At 40.8% G+C, this 23,269-nt stretch overlaps 2 protein-coding genes across 20 annotated transcripts; one reads left to right on the top strand and one right to left on the bottom strand.

Annotated features, from left to right (window-relative positions):
- Positions 1-12,199: 12,199 nt before the first annotated feature.
- On the top strand, positions 12,200-19,734 carry LOC115663683 (pentatricopeptide repeat-containing protein At1g43980, mitochondrial). 14 transcript variants are annotated; one of them, XM_056318841.1, is made up of 6 exons: positions 12,200-14,792; positions 14,878-16,412; positions 16,597-16,732; positions 16,829-18,035; positions 19,106-19,189; positions 19,296-19,734. In XM_056318841.1, exon 1 carries the CDS (start codon positions 12,538-12,540, stop codon positions 14,683-14,685), a length of 2,148 nt encoding a protein of 715 aa, XP_056174816.1. In that variant the 5' UTR covers positions 12,200-12,537; the 3' UTR covers positions 14,686-14,792; positions 14,878-16,412; positions 16,597-16,732; positions 16,829-18,035; positions 19,106-19,189; positions 19,296-19,734. The 14 variants fall into 14 exon arrangements, with proteins under 14 accessions (XP_056174816.1, XP_056174817.1, XP_056174815.1 ...); XM_056318842.1 differs by having other exon boundaries at positions 16,589-16,732; XM_056318840.1 differs by having other exon boundaries at positions 16,582-16,732.
- A 672-nt stretch (positions 19,735-20,406) lies between these two features.
- On the bottom strand, positions 20,407-22,515 carry LOC115663682 (cytosolic sulfotransferase 13-like). 6 transcript variants are annotated; one of them, XM_056318849.1, is made up of 2 exons: positions 22,366-22,515; positions 20,407-21,757 (listed from the first exon to the last, which is right to left on the bottom strand). In XM_056318849.1, the coding sequence occupies exons 1-2, from the start codon at positions 22,384-22,386 to the stop codon at positions 20,666-20,668; spliced, it is 1,113 nt and encodes a 370-aa protein (XP_056174824.1). In that variant the 5' UTR covers positions 22,387-22,515; the 3' UTR covers positions 20,407-20,665. The 6 variants fall into 6 exon arrangements, with proteins under 6 accessions (XP_056174824.1, XP_056174827.1, XP_056174825.1 ...); XM_056318852.1 differs by having other exon boundaries at positions 20,407-21,692; positions 22,351-22,505; XM_056318850.1 differs by having other exon boundaries at positions 20,407-21,833; positions 22,351-22,503.
- Positions 22,516-23,269: the final 754 nt, after the last annotated feature.

Here is a 23,269-nt window from a genome sequence, read left to right as displayed (position 1 = left end):
CAGCTTTACTTGTCATAAAGCAAATCCTGGGGACAACGTATCGAGCCGTTGAGCACCACGACGAGGCTTTTTCGTCCTATAGCAGGTCAATTTGGTATGGACGGAATGATGGATTGTGGAATCAAATCCTAAGGGGAATGCACGTTTTCTTCGTATCGGGACAGATACTTTTGGGACCATAATCGAAGGCCGGCCAAAATAATATATTCAAATTCGTCAACCGCGAGGCACAACGAAAGCTGTGTGCGTGCGAACGATGATGCCGAGGAGGAACCCTTCTAAATTTGGCAACTCTTGGGAATCAAATTAGAATCGCCCACTTTCTATTGTCATATGCTTGATTACTGTCCAAGTGACAAGTATGCATACGGTCAAAGAAAATCATATCTTAGTCCACAATGGGATTCCACAACAACCCTCCACGACATTGCGCGAGCATATCTATGAATATTATATCTTTCCACTAACGGTGTACGCATGATTTCATCTTGTAAAGCCAAAGCTTTGCATCGCTTACTATTCGGGATAATATTATAACTCGATGGAAGTTCCAAAAAGCCTATGCATACACCGATCGAGTAGACAAAGTAGAGATGGTGATATGAACCAAAGTGCAGCCCTTATAGGGCTAAACTCTTACTTACGTTGTATTTGTTTGAGTGAAAGAATTTTTCGCGAATTAATTTTCCAGACTTTCATGCGCTTGGTTTGCTGAAAATGATTAACCAGCTGAAATCATTTACGGTTAAATAAACATCCATACTTGAAATAAGGAAAATGAATCGCTTAATGTGAAAAAAGGGAAAACATTTTCTTCCTATGAAAAGCAGTTTCACTTTATCATGAAATTTTCCCCGAAATAAATACACCCTCAATTTGTATTTTGCTAAGTGGACGAAATTGAGAGGAGACAGAAGTATAAGGAACATTTTGAGGAGCTATGAATTGGGTTGGGAGATGTGGCATAATTGACATTGTAATTATTAAAGTAATTCACATTGCTTGTTTACAGGGTTTGTAAACTCTTTATATGCATATATAATCACCCTCTACTTATTATAATAAGTTTTGGATTGAATATTCTAATGGCAACCATAGCAAAATGCTTGGTAATGATTTATATCGTGCTAGATAATTGGAACTAATAAGCAATAGGGAAAATTAAGCAGACTGACAAAGGTACTCACTTTAAGTTTTGACATATTCCCATGATTTCATCACTGCAATTTCAAGGTTTCTCATGCAAGTACTTAGACAACTTATGAAAATGCTTTCATGAAGGCCATACTGTCAAAGTTTTTCTGTGGAAAGCACTTGCGAAATGCAAACGCGGCAGTTTCTTAGCGCAACGCATGTCATGTCAATCCACATCATTAGAAATGATTTGAAAACTTGAGGAATGGAGCAGTTGGCACACATCTCTAAATGGATGAGAAGTACCAAAATAGAGTGATCTATTTGTCAAAGAAAATGAGAAGAGAAAAAAGTCAAGGGTGACAATCATGTTGGGAAAAGTGCCAAAAAAGTCCTAAACCTTTTGTATTAGTGCCAATTTAGTTCTAAACCTTTTTTTGGTGCCAATTCAGTCCTAAACCTTTTGCATTTGTGCCAATTTAGTCCTAAACCTTTTTTTGGTGCCAATTAAGTCCTAAACCTTTTAAATTGGTGCCAATTTAGTCCTAAACCTTTTGTTTTTGTGCCAATTTAGTCCTTCCGGCCAATTTAGACCGGAATTTGCCTACGTGGACGCCTGCCGGCCGGCGGCCGGTCACCGGCGCCGACGTGGACAACTTTAATATTTTTTTAATATTTTTTTGAATTTTTATTTTTTTCCTTTTTTTTTCTTTTTTTTTCCACTTTTTTTTTGGTTGTCTTCCTCCTTACTCTGGCCGGTCGCCGGTCCGGCGACCGGCCAGAGGCCGGCGAGGGCGAGCCTCGCCTTGGTCGGGCGAGGCTCGAGCCCTCGCCGGGAGGCCGCGGCGAGGGCGAGCCTCGCCATGGTCGGGCGAGGCCCGACCTCGCCCGGATCTGGCGAGGTCGAGCGTTCGCGGATCCGGCGAGGTCGGGCCTCGCCATGGTCGGGCGAGGCTCGCCCTCGCCGCAGCCTCCGGCGAGGGCTCGAGCCTCACCATGGTCGGGCGAGGCCCGACCTCGCCGGATCTGGCGACGTCGGGCCTCGCCGGCGGGCGGGCGAGGCTCGACCTCGCCAGGATCCGGCGAGGTCGAGCCTCGCCCGACCATGGCGAGGCTCGGCCTCGCCGGCGAGCCGCCCTCCCGGTGGCCGGCGAGGTAGAGCTCGCCGGCCACGGCCTCAGCGATGCCGCCGGACGGCGACCGGCCGATGAAGAAGAAACCAAAAAAAAAGTGGAAAAAAAAAGAAAAAAAAGGAAAAAAATAAAAATTCAAAAAAATATTAAAATATTATTAAAGTTGTCCACGTCGGCGCCACGTCGGCACCGGTGACCGGCCGCCGGCCGGCAGGCGTCCACGTCGGCAAATTCCGGTCAAAATTGACCGGAAGGACTAAATTGGCACAAAAATAAAAGGTTTAGGACTGAATTGGCACCAATTTAAAAGGTTTAGGACTTAATTGGCACCAAAAAAAGGTTTAGGACTAAATTGGCACCAATGCAAAAGGTTTAGGACTGAATTGGCACCAAAAAAAGGTTTAGGACTAAATTGGCACTAATGCAAAAGGTTTAGGACTTTTTTGGCACTTTTCCCCAATCATGTTACATGGTTAAGTTGATAGGAGAAATCAATGAATATTTACAAGATTTGCATCTCTAATCCAGCATCAACTTGCACACAACAATGGAGTTCCTCCAATAAGTTTTGCCTCTGGTTAAGAAATGAATCATTTCCACTGAGAATTGAAAGAAGTATTATAATATGATGTGGGGTTCATATATGATTGAAATGGATAAGAAAGATGTAGCGGGGCATGGATAGGGGCGGTGCTTCCAACTTTTAACAGCCTTAAGTCTTAGATTTGGATGAAAGGGATTCATGATGGGAAGTGATGGGCCAACTTTCTAGTTCGTTCGTCTTTTATAGTGCACTGCCCTCTTATCCTTTTCATCATTGTCATGTTTCTCTGCCTTGGGAAAAACTAGATTTTGAAGGAGGAAGGATTTTATAACATAGTATTTGAATTTTTCAGCGCTTTAACTTAGATGCAGTAGATAAGTAATCATTTTGAAAATGGACTATAGACCACTGTCTCCCACAGCAAATTGACTGGCTATATGTAATATCGGCACTCCGTTTGGGTGCATACTACGGAACACGCTTTAATCATGCCTTCATCATCCAAGCAAATATGTAGGTGGGTCAGGCTTCATGGATGCAATTCTTATTTTAACATATTGATACCTCATGTCTCGCACTTCAATTCTCCCTATATCTTTGTCTTCTCTAGGGAGAGGGAAGACCCTCTAGAAGTTTTACCCAATGATCCTAAGGTCTAGATAAGAACCGAGATGAAACATTTTAAGAAGATACTTAGGTCCATAGCTAATTGACTGGCTATATGTAATATCGGCACTCCGCTTGGGTGCATACTCTGGAACATGTTTTACTAATTGCCTTCATCAGTTGAGCAAGTATGTTGAATTTGCATAAGAATGTCCATGAACATTGATTTTTGGTATTCACCTAGGCGCCAACGACAATCGTGGCCATGCATTGAAACTCTCCCAGTTGTATGCCATGACGGAATCCAAATCGATAAGAAAACTTTCAACCTTTCATGAAGATAAATATTCCAAAATCTATTCCGAAATGGCGAGAGATTTCATTCAAGTCGATTCGATTGTCCTATGATATACTTATTTGTTAGGTATATGATCCCCAGGTGATCCCAAACTGGAATCAATGAATCGACACTTGATGAAAGAATTAAGGAATGCTCTAAGATAGTACTTTGCCAGGCTAAGGTTGCTCTTCACTAGCTTGAATTTCTAGCTCTCGGGAAAATTGTCCAAAAAGTCCTAAACTTATTGCACGACATTCAATTTAATCTTAAATCTTTTAATTGTGCCACTTTGTTCCTAAACCTTTTTTAGATTTACCAATCTAGTCCTTCCAACAAATTTTGGCTGGCAATCATTGATGCGGACGCCGACCGTCATACGTGGCGTGACTGGCACTGACATGAACAATTTTTTTCCCACTTTTTTCCTTTTTCTTTTCTTTTTTTTTTCTTTTTTTCCTTCTTCCTTGGCTGGTCGCCATGACTGGCAATCGACCACAAGTGAGGGCAAGCCCCTCTTGAGGCCAGCAAGGTTAGCCTTTGCCTGTGGCCGGTCGTTGGCCATCGCTGAGGCCCGCTGACTGGTGGAAGAATAAGGTAAAAAGAAAGAAAAGAAAAAATTCAAAAAAATTATAAAATATTTCAGAGAAATAAAAAAAAATGTAAAAACTTGTCCACTTCAGCTCCGCTTATCACTGTGTCACGTAGGATAACCAGCATTCTCATCTTTGATTATCGGTCAAAATTAGCCGGAAGAACTATATAAACAAATCGTAAAAATATTTATGACTAAATTAGCCAAATTGAATGGTTTATAACTAAATTGGTACCCATAAAAAAAGTTTTGGACTTTTTGGTAATTTTGCCCTAGCTTTCAGCATGGCCTCCAAAAAAGATGCAGAATTTATTATTTCCGTTAGTATTTTCATCCAACGCCTTAGCTCATCACGCGAAGAGTCAATATTGCGTGAGAAAGAATACTCCCGAAACCACCGAAGTTAACACATTACCGAGAACGTTGGCAAAATTGCTCCAAGCAAGAATGCATCTGTCATAAGTCTAAGCGAAAGGCTTTGGCATGCGTGCACTTTTCTCTTCTCCGCCTATGTTAGGATATGAGACCGTTGAAATAGTATCTTATCATGGCGAGGCACGACCTCACCCACGTGGCCGGCGAGGTCTCGCCGACCATAGGAAGAAGATAAGAAAAACAAAAGAAAGAGAAAGAAAAGACAAAACGGAAAAATAAAACAAAAGATAAAAAAATTTGAAAGAAACATTAAATTTAAAAAAAAAAAACTGTCCTATGTAGCGTTGACCACACCTCCATGTCAGGGATTTCCGGCCAAAATTGACCGGAAGGATTGAATTGGCACAAAAGTAAAAGGTTTAGAACTCAATTGCTAAAATAAAAAGGTTTAATATTGAATTGACATAATTGTAATAGATTTAGGACTTTTTTGACAATTTCCCTTGTAAAGCCCAATAGAGTCAGAGCCCTGCAAAATAGAAAGTCCTCGAAATGTTGCGTGCTGTTGATCCTCCGACGCCCTAATCAGTACAATTTGTGATCTGTTAAGCCTTTTGTCTAGTGGGTTTGGTCTTGCTGCTAAGCCTTCCTAGGGTTACTGGGGCTCTTTTCGCTTCGTGCTCTTCAGGAGGCTGGCCTCCCTCATAACAGAGGCTTATCACCTTTAGGCTTGTTATATCACTCGCTTCTCAAGTTTTGCCCTCGAAACTTGCGCTTTGGAGGTGGAATTCAAATTAAAAATCGAACCTTTATTCACCTACATCTTCCCAAATCTAGAAACCCCCAAAGTTCGGATCTTTAAAGGTTAATATTGATGGCTCCTTCGACAAAGACTCCATGGAAGGTGCAGTCGCTTGCATTTGTTGAAACTCGGAAGGGACGCTTGTGGATGGCTTCGCTGAATCGATCCTTGTCTCCTCGGTCTTAAGCAGAATTCATGGCCCTCTCAGAAACCCCAATGTTCTTACTCCCTCGAAGAAACGAACCCCTTGAGTTAGAGTCAGATAGTTTGACTTCGATTAAAGCAATGAAGAGCACAGATATGATCCCATGGGACGCATGTGCAGTTATCTCCCAATGCCTTATTGAAGAAACTTCTCAAAGAATTTTGATGATCCCAAAACTATCCTTAGTATAATGTTTATTATGATATTTTCATATATTCATGATAGTACAAAAATGATATATGGGAAGGAAAAAGATCACGTATCTATTCTGTTTGTAAATAGCACCAACGAACTAAAAGATCAGTTGATGATAATGTTTGTGTAAATGCTGAAGATATCATGTCATTGGTGATGTTGGAGCAACGGCCATTCCGAACGATTGTTGCAAAGTCCAATATAGCCATTGTCACCTAGATATGCGCACCAAAAGAATTGGAAGAGGTCAAAAGTATCAGAAACAGGCTTCCTGACAGACTTCTTAGAGCCATCAGTGAAGGGACTCTAGCAGAAACTATATCGTTGTGAGCTATTATTTTTCTCATTCTTATTTGCACCGGCACTCAACTTGTTCACGTTATTTAAAATATTTGCTAGACCTTATCTTTGCATAGTTACTATCAATTTCCGCAAAACTGTTAAAATCTTTTAAAAATAACCTATTCAGCCCTCTTCTAGGTTGTATTGTTATCCTCAACATGCCTCGATTTGTCTTCTTGCTTCTCATAGCTGCATATCACTCATTGCCCACGTGAAGCCAACTCTATCGCAGACTTGGCTACTAAAGCACAACGTAGAAATACTTTGCCGCCAGACTGGGTCCCTTCTCCTTCCCAAATCTTGTTGGACCTTCTTCGTAAGGAAGCCCAGTTTATGGGCCCTATGTTTTCAACTTGAATAAACTTTCATCACTTAAAAAAAAAAAAAAAGTAAAAATCAAAGGGCGCGGATGGGATTATTTATCTCTGCTTTTCCAACTTTTTCACCAAGTCTGCACCTTGTTGGGCCTTTTTTTCACTTCTTCTGGCCTGTTTTTTCTTTGAAGAAAACGACCCTTCGAAGTTGAATAGCTATTGCAAAGATGAATAGTTATTGAGATAGCGACCACATGAATAGTTATTGCTAAGATGCAGAGGCATCAACTAATGCGGTCGATGGGAGTAAGCATTTGATGAAACAACATTGGAGCACCATTGACTGAAACACTCCACCACACCGCCGCCGCTGCCGCCACCACCCCACACACACACACAAAAGAAGAAGCTTTTTTCGGTTTAGGGTGGCCTTGGTTACAAAGTGGCACACATTAAAATGAGGCAGAGAGCAATTGCACATGGTCTCCGCTCCTATTCATCCCCAAAAATTTATACCTAACAAAAAGGAGAAAAAGAAATACCCACAATTCCATAAAGCTTGAGCAAAGAATGATTCAAAAGGTGGAAGCTTACCAAGATGAAGCAACTTCCTATGTAGTGCATATTTCGTCAGTTGCCATTGGACTCGATTGAGATGGCCAATGTTTGTCGAAAGGTGGAAGCTTACCAAGACGGAGTAGCTTCCTATGCAATGTAAATTTCCTTAGTTTGTCTCCCTTAGAAGCCATTAGACTCGGTTGAAAGGTGAAGGAAATACTAGCTATTCATTTAAGGGCTCACTCAACCCGAGACAAATTAGTGTGGACAAATTCTTTAGCAGGAAATTACTTAGTGAGAGTGGTTACAACCACATCAGACTAATAGAGTTAGGGGTGTCAAAAGCAACCCGTGGGACATGACCCGACCAGACCCGAACCGACCCAGCTCGAAAATTTCGGGTCTTGTTTCGAGTCGGGTAATATATAAAAAGCAGGGTACCTTGGTATTTCAGTGCGGATCGGATCGGGTATCGGAACCGGACCGGGACACATTTCGATTGATTTGCTTCCCAGAATTGATTACCCAAAACCCGAAAGGCTTTCTCACTTTCCCAGAGTTCATCACTAGTAAGAGAGAGAGTGACCCGCAACAATTAACACAGCAACAAACTCTTGCTTCACGATTCTCTTTTTCATTTCTTCACCGGTTTCGCCTCCTTCTTGGGGAATCGAAACGGGGATTTGGAACCAAAGTTAGGGAAGACAGGGAAGGCATTCTTCTGGTCTTTGGGAGTTTCACTAAATCAATCGAAGATTTGCATGCCCTCTGACCCAACGCAGCAGGCACGGATCTTGAAAATTCTGTCGGGCCCCCTTCATTATTTTACGCCGAAAACGTTGCATCAGTACGCAAAAGCGGTGCTTTCGCTACGAATAATGTTGGCTGGATACAAGCGACCAAAGCAAAAGAGATGAAAAGGAGAGGGGAAAGCGAGTGCAATCGTGATGCAGGGGAGCAAATTACGAAGAAGCAAGGGACCCAGCCGGACCTCCATAATACACCTGGACGCGTCACCCTGCAGGAGAATTCCCAAAAAAAAGAAGAAGTGGAAAACCTGAAACTCGACCGGAACCGATTTTCGCGTCGGTTCATATGCAATTCGGGCAATTCGGGCAATTCGGGTCAAAGAGCACACACATCTCAATGGATTCCGGTCGGGTCGGGTAGCATGAGAACCCGACCCGACCAACCCATTGACACCCCTAAATAGAGTACAGCAGAAAAGCTCCTACTGCCTCCTCTTCATTCTCGGCTCCGCGGGTATTACGGAACAAGGTCTGAAAAATGGAAACGATCCCGAAGACTAAGTTCTTTCCACAGAATGCTTTGTCAGAATGGTATACCCACTATGGAAAATTTACATAAGCGAAAAATAGTCCCAGATCCTAATTGTTCGCCGTGTAAAAACCAGGTGAAATCTACATAGCACCTCCTTCTTCTTTGCCCTTGGATGCGAGAAATCTCGGCTCACTCATCCCTAGACATTCAATTATCTTCTCAAGGGTTAAGTAGAATAGAGATATGGCTCCTTCAGTTGCTTAAAACCTTAGGAAGCCCACCTTCTCTGGAACAAGTGGCCTCCAACGTCTGATTTATTTGGACGTCTCGCAACAACCTCATCTTTAGACAGAAACCCCAGATCCAGCACAAGCATCGCAAGGAGCTCTAACATCCCTGAGTAACTACGGGAGGTGGAATTCAGATAAAAAAATCAAACCTTTATTCCAACTTTAAGAAATACTAGCTATTCCTTTAAGGGAGACAAATTAAGGAAATTTGCACTGCATAAGCTACTTCGTCTTGGTAAGCTTCCACCTTTCGAATCATCCTCTGTTCAAGTTTTATTTGGACGTCTCGCAACAACCTCATCTTTAGATAGAAACCCCCAGACCCAGCGCAAGCATTGTAGGGAGCTCTAACATCCCTAAGTAACTATAGGAGGTGGAAATCATATAAAAAGTTGCATCTTTATTCCAACTTTTAGAAATACTAACTATTCCTTTAAGGGAGACAAACCGAGGAAATCTGCACTGCATAGGAAGCTACTTGGTCTTGGTAAGCTTCCACCTTTCGAATCATCCTCTGTTCAAACTTTATGGACGTGAGAAAATCTAGGACAGGTGAGCCCATATCTCTATTCTACTTAACCCTCGAGAAGATGCTCAATGTTTAGGGAAAGGTTAGCCCAAATTTCTTGCATCCAAGGTCAAGAAAGAAGGAGGTGCATACCAAGGCGAAAGATGGAAGCTTACCAAGCCGAATTTGCTTCCTATGCAATGCATATTTCCTCAGTTCGTCTCCCTTAAAGGAATAGCTAGTATTACTAAAAGTTGGAATAAAGATTCGATTTTTTATTTGAATTCCACCTCCTACAGTTATTGAAGGATGTTAGAGCTCCCTGAAATGCTTGTGCTGGGTCTGCGGGTTTCTGTCTAAATACGTCCAAATAAATCAGAAGATGGAGGCCACCAATTCTATAGAAGATGGGTTTCCTGAGATTTTAAGGAACTGCAGAAGCCATATCTCTATTCTACGTAACCCTTGAGAAGATGGTTGAATGTTTAGGGATGGTTGAGCCTAGATTTCTCGCATCCATGGGCAAAGAAGAAGGAGGTGCTCTGTTCCACCTGGTTTTTAGACAGCGAAAAATAAGGATCTTGAACTATTTTTCGCTTATGTAAATTTTCCATAATGGGTATACTATTCTAACAAGCATTCCATGGAAAGAACTTAATCTTTGGGATTGCTTGCATTTTCCAGATCTTGTTCCGTAATACCCATGAAGCCGAGAATGAAGAGGAGGCCATAGGAGCTTTTCTGCTGTACTCTATAAGTCTGATGTTGTAACCACTCTTTACTGAGTAATTTCCTGCTAATGAATTTGTCCACACCAATTTGTCTCGAATTCAGTGAGTTCTTAGAGGAATAGCTAGTATTTCCTTCACCTTTCTATCGAGTCTAATGGCTTCTTGAAGTTGGAGTAAAGGTACTAATTTAAACGTTGAATCGTACTCAACACCTCTTCATTTTGATATTCATGGTGTTCACTCGGTGGTGATTTTGGAAAAGCCAAGTCATTGTGCTCTTTGAAGCAGTTGTTTTTCTCCTCGAAGGATCGTCATCTTTCCTCCAACATCTTGATGAGTATCATCCTTCTTTTCGCCTACGAGACTATGGAACAGTCTTAACCGTCCGAAACCACCGAGCTTATCGACCGTCATTTGTTGATTCATCAACTTTATAGACTTCGGGGATAGTTACTTCTTCCAGATGTACGAATATCGTAGAGATCGATTCCACTAGGGTTTCTCATTAGTATTTGCTTCTTTTACGTCAGTGCTCGTGAAGTCGAGCTCAGGTTTCTCTTTTCCAATGTGATGAAGATTTCCTCCTCAATCGCAATGTTCACGAACCTGTTCAAACTCCATCCTTCTTCTCCGAGCTAAGGAAGGACTCGTGGGTTTCATACCCCTAGGGAAAGAGTCTAAGGCTGCGTTTGGGATTTGCTTTAGGAAGTCACTTTGGACACCTAAAGCCCTTTAGGCTAAAATTTGGTGTTTGGCAAATTTTTTTTGAAACCCCATTGAGCCAAAGTTGGCCTTGTGAAGGCTGAAAGCCCAAGGCAGGTCCTAGGCTGCCTTGGTCTTTCAGCTTTCTCGGTAAGCAACAGTACCCGGGTAAGTAAAAAAAATTTCTTCCGAAACTACCCTCATCTATTTTTTGATTTTCCGATTTTGCCCTCGTCTGGCACTGTTCATCTTCCCGAGGAACCAAACCGGAGGCCGGCGACCGCCGCTTGAGGGGTCTGGCCACTACCGCCTGGGGGTCGGCCGACCTCCGCGACCGCCGCCCGGTGGTTGCCCAACCCGGCGACCGCCGCCTGGGGGTCGCCGACCTCAGCAAGACCCTAGGTCGTGTGACCGAGCTGGGTCGTCGACTGACCGAGCTGGGTCGTGCGACCTAGGCGCCGCTTGAGGTCAGGCGACCCCAGGCGGCGGTCGCCGGAGGTCGGTCGACCCCTAGGCGGCATTGGCAGGACCCACGCAACCCAAGCGACGCCTAGGTCACGCGACCTTAGGCTGCCTCGCCTGAGGTCGCGCGACCCAGGCAAGCGTCGGCCTGGGTCGCGCGACCCAGGCGAGGCGGCGTGAGGGTCGCGCGACCCTTAGGCGACGGTGCAGCCTCGCCTGAGGTCGCCCTGGCGGTGCCGCCTCGCCTGAGGTCGGGCGACCTCAGGCGAGGCTGGCCGGCGGCCGTTTTGGCCCGCCGGCAGTGGCTGTGCTTTTTGCTGAATTTTTTTTTATAAATAATTAGCAAAAGTCCTTTACAAAATTAATTTTTACCAAATGGTATTTAGACCAAAGTTGCTTTTAAATGTGATTTTAAAATACACATTACCAAACACTACTTACATTTCGAAAAACCATTTTAGCTCAAAGTCCTTTGTATTTTCCCAAAAACTTTCCTCCAAAGTGTTCCCAAACGCAGCCTAACAAGGTCCAGAGGAATTTCTTGAAAACTCCTAGCTTAATTTTATGACTACGATCTATATATATATCCACCAAAAACCCACATGTAACAAATTTAATCAAAATTAATTTTTTGACTACCAAAATTTCCAAATTTGTACACTTGTGACAAATTTATCAAAAACTAATTTTTTAACCACCAAAAATCCCAAACTAATATATTTGTGACAAATTTACTCTACGTTAGTTTTCGTTAAATTGGATTAATACTACAAAAAATCACAAATCGGTATACTTGTGACAAATGGAAGGTAAAATCCTAAACTGGTCATTCGTCAACTGCCACGTGTTATTCAATTCAGCAATTTGACGGTAAAATTTAACAAAAACATATGGAGGGTAAATCTGTCACAGGTGTACCAGTTTAGGGTTTTTAGTGATAAAAAAATTATTTTTAAATAAATTTATCACAGGTGTACTATTTTTGGATTTTTCGTGATATTAACCCTTTTTTTATTTGATAATTTTCATAAACAATAAATTCCAACTATTAATTAAAAACATTTTGAGTATTTTCATTACGCGATTTCGACGAGAGCTCAGACAAGCTCCCGCCTAGCAGCAGCCCCCTACGTTCTTCTGCTTCGTTACCTCTCCGCTTCTGCCCCGTGCATCTTCTCCTCCCTCATCATCCTCTCTCCAAGCGTTTCTTCGCAGTCGCGTCCACCACATTCCCTCCGCCGTGCTTCGGACTCGAAGGTCCTGTGCAGAAGCATCTCCGCCGTCGTCGCGCTCTGCGGCGGCGCGAAGTTCTTCCCCCGTCGAGCCTTTCGGTTTCTGCGACCAAGAGGTATCACGAGGCCCTTTGCGTATTCCTGGGTTGTAGAGAATCCCTTATGGGTCACTCGTCGTCAGCTTTTGGTTTATGATATTTTCTTCCCGGTTGTATCCTTGTTACCCAGCAAAGCGGGGTACTTTGGCGGAACTTTTATCTCTAATTCGTTACCCAATCCAACGAAGGTGGTGGTGGGTGTGGAATAGGAACCGGTGTCGTAAGTGGGCATGCTGTGGAAGACGAGATAATTATGGTTTTCGCTCTCAGACGAGACGAACCTCCGTGTTGAAAGCGTGGCCACAGTATTGCATGTCCCCATTGCTAAAGCAAGTGGATAGGCTGCAAAGATCCTCGCTGTTGTCCTGCTCTGACCTCATAACTCAATGTCTCTCATTAAAATCTCTTCATTATACCAAAGCCATCCATGCGCAGTTGATAAAAGTGGGACTTGCTCGCCACACGTTTCTGGGTAATCGATGTCTGGATTTGTACGCGTGTTTTGGCACGACGAAGGATGTCTTGAACCTGTTTGATGATATCCCTCGCAAGAATGTGATATCTTGGAATATTTGCTTGAAAGGGTTGCTGAAACACAGCGACAATAGAAGGGCACGCGTAATGTTCGATGGAATGCCGCAAAGGGATGTTGTAAGTTGGAATTCCATGCTCGCGGGGTATGCATTTAATGGGTTTGTTTATTATGCATTGGAGCTGTTTTGGGAAATGCAAACTGCTGGAGTTGAACCGAGCGAGTACACATACTCCATGGTGGCATCGTTTGTGCAATGTGCTAATCATGGCAGGCAAATCCATGCTAGAGTGATCAGGAGTGGCATGAATGCACACAATGTGGTGCTCGGAAATTCTTTGATTGGCATGTATGGGAAGCTTGGCCTTGTTGACTATGCTCATGCAGTATTTATGACGATGGAAAACATTAACATCATTTCTTGGAACTCGCTGATTTCAGGGTTATACAACTCATGGCGAAGTCAATGTGCACTGGAGCAGTTCACCACAATGCGTCATGTAGGACAATCTCCAGATGAGTTTACGGTTTCATTGATGCTCACAATCTGTTGCAACTTGCAACAACTAGAGAAGGGTGAACAACTTTTCTGTTTGTCTACAAAGATGGGCTTTCTTTCTAATGCAATAGTTGCAAGTGCCATCATTGATCTATTCTCCCAGTGCAACAGATTGGAGGATTCGGTTCAGTTCTTTGACAAAGTAGATGAGTGGGATATAGCTTTGTGTAATTCCATGATTTCGAGCTACATTTGCCATGACCAATGGGAAGTTGCTCTAAATCTTTTTCTTCTGGTCCTGAGGGAAGGCCTCAAGCCGACTGAGTTTACTTTGAGCAGTGTTCTGGGTGCTGTTTCTTTTCATCTGGCAGAGCAGGGAAATCAATTGCATTCCCTGGTTATTAAGACAGGTTTGGAATCAGATGTTGTTCTTGCTAGTTCTCTTCTGGATATGTACAACAGAGTTGGCTTAGTAAACTCTTCCATGAACGTCTTTCTTCACATGGTTGCAAGGGATTTGATCTCTTGGAATAGCATGATTGTGGGTTTGACTCGCAATGGAAAGGTAATTGAGGCACTAGGCTTATTCGCGAAATTGCTTCAAGTGGGTCTGCCACCAGATAGAATAACATTATATGCAGTGTTGCAAGCCTGTAACTATGGAGGATTTTTCACTGAAGGATTGGCAACATTTTCATGCATGGAGGAAGCGTATGCAATAATTCCTGGGGAAGAACATTATACCTGTGTCTTGAACTTGTTGACCCAATATGGAAAACTCCAGGAAATTGTAGATGTTGTAGAAACTATGCCTTATGAGCCCAATTATGGGATGTGGGAATTGATGCTTCGGCTTTGTAGTTTGCATGTGGACTTGGAACTCATGGAAGAAGTTGTAGGAAAAATGATAGAAGTGGAGCCTCAGTCATCAGCACCTTATTTGGTCCTAGCTAGGGAATATGAAATGAGGGGCAGATGGGAGGGCATAGTTCGAGTTAGGATGGCAATGAAAGAGGGGGGCGTCAGAAAGAAAGTAGGATGTAGTTGGATCGGCATAAATAATCATGTATTCGCTTTCAGGGAAGACCAGTTACAATATCATGGAGGTGAAGATGTCTATGTTGTTCTAAGTTTACTCGCGTGGGTGATGGAAAGACAAGATCCATGGCAGGATGGTTATCTAGGTAATGAAGATTATATTGGTGCTTAACATCTTTCACATGGTCAATTGTTTCAATTTCAACCCAACGTGGCCATGAATGATGCCTGCTTATGTCTAGAGTGCCCTTTGGTATTGTATGCTGCATTAAGCTCCAGGTTCATCCTTGATGTGGTAATGCTTCTTAACGATCATTATCTATCATTAGCTATTAACTTTGTTGTTAATGGTTGAATGTTGCAGGTTGAAAAGCTACATCAATAACTAGCTCCCTGGGAATGGAAGTTCCATTTGTTTTTGCCATGACAGGTTGTGCTTTTGGTTTCCTGTTAGATATCAGTTTGAGGGTGTTTTTAGAATTGCCATGGAATAGAAAGCTCTAGCTTGTTCTAGTAAGATAGCAAGAAAGGTATAGAAAGACAGGATAATTAATTAACAATATTCTTTCTGTCAAGATTTTAGTGTGGACACTGCATTGTTCTTTTATAGATTTCATGTTATTTGTGTGATTCCCAAATCTTTTCTGTTAATTCAAGCTTTCATTAGAAAGTTAGGAAGTCAGATTTTGGTTACTGTTGTTGCTGTCGTTGTGGTTGTTGTTGTTATTTGTATGTGGGATAACTGTTATGTTGATATCTCTCAGACCTTCAAAGGAATAAAGGTATATAACTTAAACGAAAAATAGCTTTTTCGACTGCATTAGTACATGAAAGATGTCAAAGATGGCAAGTTTACAATCTGTACTTTTTTCCATTTCCAATTTAATTTCTCTTTCATCTTTTAATGAGACATTTCTCAAAGTCACAATAAGGTATAAAACCTATTTGTGCATTATTTGAATCATTTGTCTGGGTCTTTTGTTGACTGAGTCTTTTTCTCTTTAAATCGTTTCCTAATCCAGTTAAAGGACATGGGAGATCTTACCTGTCCTGCTTGTTTAAATGATATTCATATTCTCCTTTCATCATCTTTGAAATTTAAAATACTTAATACCTGCGGATTATATACCACTTCTTATATCCATAGGGATGCAGTAATAGAGCTGCTGTTGCACCTTATGCTCTAATTTCCAATCTTATTGCTAAATCATGAAACATTTCAGAAATACTCGAAGGTTTTTTTACTTTTCTGTCCACTAAAAGTACCATTACATTGAAATTTATTCATATAATCAGACAACCCAAACAACTTATTCTGAACTTACATGGATGGCATGCGTGGGAGCACTAACTTTAAGGAAATCCTTGATTTGGACCGATTAGTTTCCTTCCTCTCAATGGACATAATATGCATAACGCATCTCCAATAAAGAGAGGAAAAGCTGTGAGCACCCATACCTTGCATTTTCCTAGGGAATACACTCGAATTCCTATACAAGTGATGATTTTTCATGTCCTAGACAAATATCAGTTTAGGAACCATGGTATCCAGATCTGGGGTTGTTTTATTTTGGAAGGTTGATTTTTGTATGTCTGTTGCAGGTATGTTTGAGCTTATTCAAGCAGATGATCTGTTGTGACACTATTCTTTCACAACTTGACTTGCAGTTGCTAGTGATACAGAGGGAATTAGAAAACTCCCTTGGTCAAAATTGATCTATGGGGGAAGAAAAGTGTATGATGCACTTCAATTCACCTATCTGGCTTACTCATGTCAAATAATCCGCAGCTGCGGGTGAATATTTGGAAAAGGAATATTTAACTAAAGAAAGTGTTGGAACTTTGAGAAAGGAATAAAGCAACCGAAGATCCCTGAACAATTGCAAAACGTTCAATCAGGTCCCTCAATTGTTGTCCTTGTGCAATTGCGTTATATACTTTTTTTTTGTTCAAGCTGGTCCTTCTGTTAAAAGTATAAATGGAGATGCTGATGTGGCTGTTAAACGTTGACATGTCACGTTATATGGCATCTTATGTGGTAATTGAAACCTAAAATATTGATTTCAAGATTTTAGAAATACAGAAATCTGGAAAAAAAGGAAAATTCAAACAGAGGAGAAGCTGAGGACAGCGGTAGCTACAGTCGAGGCGGAAGCGGCACCGATGCCACCCATGCATCGTTGGGGGCTGGCATTCCTCACTGGGCTCAGGTGAAGTCGGTACAGTCCTCACCACTACGTTTGTGTGCTCAAAAAAAAAAAAAAAAAAAAAGAGCCAGGCAAGGTTGTGGTCCTCACCAGCTTCTCTAGTTGCAGGCCAGAGTTGCTGCGACCTTGCCACTAGCGGCCCTTGTCACTCCGGCAGTGATGGCTGCGGCCTTCGCTGAGATCTGCAGCGAGGGGACAAACCTCACCCAGATTTAGGGTGAGGGGCATAGACCATGTTGTCAAAGAATATTGAAGTGGCAGCAGTGCTCGACCTCAAGGTTGTGAATGTTGCGAAGGTCAGGGACTTGGAGAGGCGCAATTCTGTGGTAACCTGTGAAGAAGATCAAAGAATACAATCTGGGGATTCTATGGAAGCTCGGTGAATGAGTGTAGAGGTTAGCAAAGAAATTGCAGGCAAAAGTAAAAGATCTCCAAAAAAAATTTCAAGAATTAATTTTTTAGGGCAGAACCAATCCGTGCAAAAACGAATGCAAACTCTCCAGGATGCTGTTCAAAGCTACTTGATGAAGACAGATGCATTTCGCCAGAATGTTTTTTGTTTTTTTGATTTTTTTTGTTATAACAATTTTGTATGTTTTAATTGCTATTTAAGATGCCACGTAATGTCACATCTGCATTTGACAGCCATGTCAGCATCTCTGCCTATATTTTTTTGAAAGGACCAATTTGAGCAGAAAATATAGTTTAAGGACCCAATTGCAACAAAAAAGTTGAGAGACTTGATTGAACATTTTACAATAGTTCATGGACCTCCAGTGCCTCTATCCCTTTGAGAATTCGATGATTCCAGACCAAACCATTGTTGCTGCTAATTAAAGTTATGTTTGAGAACTTCATAGTGGATGATTGAGCTGGTAGATGTAAGCTATTGATTCCAATTATAGAAATTTCAATTAGAGAAATGTATTAGTGTATTCAAAACCTGTTTTGATGAATTATTAAAAAAGAATGAAGGCCTCTATTTTTGTTTAAAAAATGTCTCTTGAGGAGAACCTTTGTCAAACAAAGAAGCTTTAGAGCAAGTTACGTGTTTTAGTTTTCTTGGTTTCCCTTTTGAGTGTAACTATATTGGCTTTTGATTTGACACATTCTAACCATCCTTCTCGTTTTGCAGCCATTCGATCTCCTCGTTTGATTAGGAACCTGCAAACACGTTGGATGAAGATCTGCAAAAGCTGGGATCTGGGGTTAACAACTATGCTTTGACTTTGCTAAGCCAATGCTTTTGTTCTGTGAAAACATTGATTAAGATCTTGAAGTTCAAAAGCAGTCAATTTACTGGCACGCGCTTAAGGTAAGATTTCTTCAACCATATTCATTTTAAACTTAGTCATCATTATCAGCTAGATAGTCTGATCGTCCTATATCACATTGCTCATGCTCACGCTATCTAATTTTGCTACTTGCTGAAATTTTCAGTTGCTAAGACAGAAAAAGCTGGCTTTTCGTCCTCTTGCTCTTAAAAGTTTACAATGTTATACAAAGCCTAGGGTTGAGATTAGAGTGCATAACAGGATCTATGTCTCGATTGGACCATCATATGACATAGCAATTATCTGTTTCTGTGAAATATTCAGAAATTTCAACTCTACCATATTTATCACACTGGGTGCGGAGTTCCTTTTTCAAAAAAGTAATTCTGCATTTGTATTGTAGTAATGTATTCTGCAATGGAGAAGAGACCAAACTTTAAACCTTTTCTATGTACTTTTCATTTCAGATCATCTATTCATCAATGATCTGTTGCTGTTGGTTGCAACTTAATGTGTGGGTGAACACGATCATCTCGATGGAAGGCTTTGCTTAATAAATGCATATAAACATTTAGGAGATTAATGTAATTGGTATTGGTGAAGTTATAAAAGTTTATCTAGGGTAGTTCTTTTTCTTCTGTTTAGTGAATGGGTGGGGGAGGGGCGACCAACACCCTCCGGGTGTTACCATAAAGGTCTCATACCCATTACAAAATGTTCAGTTTGAGCTATAGCAACTCAGTCCACTCCTAAGCATATGAGCTCGTCACCGCAGCCATACCGGCTTGGCAGAAGTTGTGAAGTCTCTTCACATGAGGTAGTACGTGCCTGTGGCACAAGTTGACCAAAGAGTCGCTCTCGGCATGACTCCAATTTGTGGCCTCTTGGAAGACAATAATTATTCTTTATGACTGAGCCAATCACTATATACCTACATCTAAAAGCTGACAATCATGTCCTTTAATGTGTGACTGTAGTTTTCGTAGAAAGCTCTTCCCAATTCGTATTGTCATTGCATACTTGAAGATGGTTGCTTTTTGTCGTAGTAAATTACTCTAGCTGATCTGTGCAATTCTCCCAAGTCTCATTTGTTAACATGTCTTGAGCACAGTGCAGGTGTTTGGTTAAAAATTGAGTTACGAAGGTTCCCGGGATCTATCAGGCTCAGGTTTGTTGAATGAAGATCTCTCGAATGGTATCTCCGTTAAATCTCTGCTCCAATTCCTGATAATGTTCTTTTGTTTGTTTGGAAGGTATAGACTTTAGTGTGATTAAATAGTTTTTATGTTGCTTTACTCTAGATATGATATTCTCGGAGATGGTTGTCAAATGGAAGGTAATGCCAATGAAGCTTGTCGCTTGCTGAGCAGTGGGGACTTTGGACAGTGATCGTTTCTATGATGATGACCACATCTCTATTGATGATGACAAGCAGATTGCATTCACCGAGTGTTGACGAATGGTTCGAGGTTCTACGTTGGCATGTTATATGGGCGAAAAATGGTAACACTTGTTATGATATTAGTGCTGTCATCAAGGAAGCAACGACTTTCAGAGACGAGCCTACTTTGATTAACGTTATCCCCTGCAATGAGGGGTTTTGGTTTTTTTTTTTTTGGTAAGGTATACAATGAGGGGTTTTGTTGCACATCCTTTACTCAAAGAATTCCAATTGTAAATCATTTGTTGTCCACTTAGAGACAATAATCTATCTTTTAATAGATCATGATTCCAACTCTATACTGAGAATTTCGACGATTGTTAGTGGAGTCAGAAGCCGCACACAATTTTGTTAAGCGAAGATTGCTATGATAAAGCATCATTGGATGATTATCGTCGCGTGCCTCTCGTGTGCTAGTATTTCAAAGTCCAGTGCCCTTCCCCAAGAAGGTTGTTTCCGTGCCTTCCATTATTTTTTGTTTACATATATAGTTAAGAGTAAATGTGAACAAAGTTTTAGTTACTAGTAAATTTATTGCCATTATCTTTAAAGATTAAAATGAGAATAATTAGATAGTTCGTAATTCAGGCCACACCAGTGTAAGTTTTGAAGTTGCAACAAAATATATAACTGAAATAATCGTATAGCTATATATTCTATCAGGATTTTCATCACAAGCAAGATGATCCTTTTCCCAGTGAGAGATTGCAATTTAATGTCGACGATTACATATAATAAACTCCATTTATACGACAATTTTAGATGTGAAGTAAAATTTTCAGCACTTGGGAAGATACTATTTTTATGTGGATGAGGCATACATTTTTTTTAGAGAAAAACGTACATTGATTGACCGAGTTTGTTAGAAGTTATTGATAAAAGATGATTCATAAGGTTTTAAAGATGTAATGATCATCAAGAAAAAAAGCTATTTATCTTGCTGAATTAATTGATAAGGTTGATATTGGAACTTGAAAGCAAAAGAAACAAAATTTACAATAATTTCATTTTAGAGGTGGTAATTTTTTAATAACTTAACAGTACATATGTACATTTTTTTTTACCCTACATGAGAAAATACTTATGTTCCCACCCAACAAAATGTTCTTTCATGTATATGACATTAGAGGTATATTTTGATTATGGCTTTTACTCCTCTCTGTCTCAGTTCTGGTTCTGTACTACGCCAATAATCAAAGCAAACTCTATTTACCAGCCTCAAAGGCTTAATCAGCTATAAAGAAATTCCAGATCAGAACCACCAAAGCTCTCCTTGCTTATTTTGTTGAGACTCTCCGCCATTGTAGGTGTGAGATGATTCCTCCAATCTCCAATCTGCCCTTTCCTAAAGAAATTGCTGTTTGGCACCTTGAACTGAGCAGTGAATTGCTGTACCCCACTCTTGTTCACTTCCAAGCTGCTCAAATTCTCGAAGCTACATAAGCTCACCATCCTCTCCACCACTCCTCCACTCTCTTCCTCTGGGTCAAGAGGGTGGCCAATGAAGTCAGCCAATCTCTTGATATTGACTGTTGGATCCACCATCATGGCTTCATAAGTCAATACCAACACCTTCTTAGGTGACTCTTGACTAGCTCTATAATAGCCCAAGGAATGGTCCCAAAAGGGTCCGAAATGTGAGACCCCGTCACGGAACAATTCAAACGCTTCTTCAAGCAGCAAAGGTGGCATTTCTTTTGGCCTTAGCTTTTTCAGGTACTGCCATTGGGAAATGAGTGCGTCTTTCGGGTCACGGCACACGTACACTATTCGACAACCGGAGGTTTTGATGGAATTCGGTAGTAGGGAATACGGCATATGAGTAGAAAGCAACCTTGGAGATGAAATGTCGTCCTTAACGGGACTTGGAAAAGTCGTTTGATCGAACATGGCTTCTATGAAGAGTACTAAATCATGGGGATTGGTGGTAAGTAGAGGGTGTGATGAGAACTGGTAATTTCTTCTGTTCATGATTGTGAAGAGAATTGCCTTGAACCATGTGGTTCCGGCTTTCGGGGAAGTGGATAAGAAAATGTCTGTGGGTAGAGACTTGAAGTGGTCTCTTGCAAGCATGACTCCTTTTAGACCAGAAAGGCTTAACCAAACTCCTTGGTATTGCACAAGATGATTGCCCATCCACCCTTTTTGTTTCGGCAATGTTGGCAGTATGGCCTCCCATTCCATGCATGTGTTCTTGTGATCAAAATCTCGATCAATTTCTTCTTGATCTTTCCTTTCCTCGTTCATTATCACCTCTCTGTTTGGTTTTGAACCAAGTAGTTGATGACAATCGCACGTTGTAGAGTCCATTGAGCGAAAACACTATGACAAGGACAGGCAAAGCAGCAATGAGAAGGAGTGACGAGATTCGAACACCTCACTTTTACATGATACTGTGCTGCAATGTTTGGACAGGATGTGTTCTTGTCTTAATTAGAATACCAAGGGAGTTTATATAGAGTACACAGGCTAAAATAAAGAGGTAAATGAGTGATAGAACCAGTCTTGCCAAATCTTATTAGGCTAAGTATGAATCAAAAAATCTTAACGAAGGTCTCAATCCCATCCAAACCCTTGTTTTTAGCAAACAAAAATCACCACCAACCTATGAACGGGTGCTGATTAATTCTAAAACTGTCACAAAACCACTAATTCGGATGCAGTCGGATCAGATGAATCAAATCACCAGTAACTTGATGCGAGAAAGTACATTCTGGACCATAGCAGTCAATTATAGCTGACTTTGATAAAATTGAAAAAAGTACACCAGTTTTTCTACATGCATTCATCCACTTTGTCAAATAAACATAGAAATCATCAATACAAAATCCCTGAAGAAAGTATACCGGTTGACTTAATTTCAGTTAACATCACTTACAAGCTGCTCGAAGTCAAGATAGGCAAATCGAGATTACCTTTAGAGTTCAGACCTGTATCAAATGAATCGCCATCAGATGAAATCCATGGCTGACTTTCCCCAATTGCAGGCGTCGCGAGGTTGAAGATGGTTGCGCAGTGTCAGCCTTTCAAGATGTTATCTTGAGGATATAATTTGATTATGTCAGCTAGTTGCGAGGTTGAGCCAAGGGCTAGATAACAAAAAATAAAAAATAAAATGCTTTGGCCAGATCGAGATTTTATATTATGTACAAAAAAATGAAAAATTAAAAGCTTTGGCCACATCTAGCTTTTATATTATGTACAAAAAATGAAATATAAAAAGCTTCGGCCACATTGAGTTTTTATATTCTGTGTTAGAGATAATTTTGATATTTCTGTTGATTCTCCGTATCTCTTAAAATTGCGTGTATATTACCTTTTAATTGTGCTTATCTTGATCTATATGTTTGCTCAGATAGTTATTTAATAAACCCTATAAATAGACTCATGTATTCTTCTTCAAGATATATCGAATTTATAGAAATTTCATATTTTTAATTTCTGCATATATTTTCTTATAGGAATAAGTGTACTAGAAGTCCTAAAACTTGTCACGAAAGTACAATTGAGTCATAAAAATTTCAAAAAGTGCAATCAAGTCCTAAAAATTATTTCGAAAATGTAATCGAATTCTAAAACTTTCAAAAAGTGCAATTAAGTCATAAAACTAGTTAAATTGGTGCAATTAAGTCCTTCCATTAATATTGTTAATTTATTTAACGAAAAATGCTAACGTGGCATTTTTAAATTACTTTCTCTCTCCTACCTAGCATTTTTTAATTATTATTTTATTTTAATATTGATTTAATTATATTTAAAAAATTTAAAAAGCTAAAATTTTACATAAAAAACAAAACTGAACAAAAGAAAAAGAAAATGGCAAGGCAGGGCCTC

This window comes from Syzygium oleosum, unplaced genomic scaffold (genome assembly GCF_021117445.2).
Source record: "Syzygium oleosum isolate NSW1041296 unplaced genomic scaffold, Sole_v2.1 Sole_v2.16, whole genome shotgun sequence".
Taxonomy (NCBI): Eukaryota; Viridiplantae; Streptophyta; class Magnoliopsida; order Myrtales; family Myrtaceae; genus Syzygium; species Syzygium oleosum.
Note: the sequence above shows the minus strand (reverse complement) of the source record. Positions and strands in the feature narration are given on the sequence as shown.

Bases quoted from the DNA above. Each gene is read 5' to 3' on its own strand.
- LOC115663683 (XM_056318846.1), top strand. From the start codon at position 12,538: ATGATATTTTCTTCCCGGTTGTATCCTTGTTACCCAGCAAAGCGGGGT.
- LOC115663682 (XM_056318849.1), bottom strand. From the start codon at position 22,386: ATGGCGATTCATTTGATACAG. The intron at 21,758-22,365 runs GTCTGAACTCTA...TCCTTGTCATAG, and splicing joins TGGCGATTCATTTGATACAG to TGTTTTCGCTCAATGGACTC.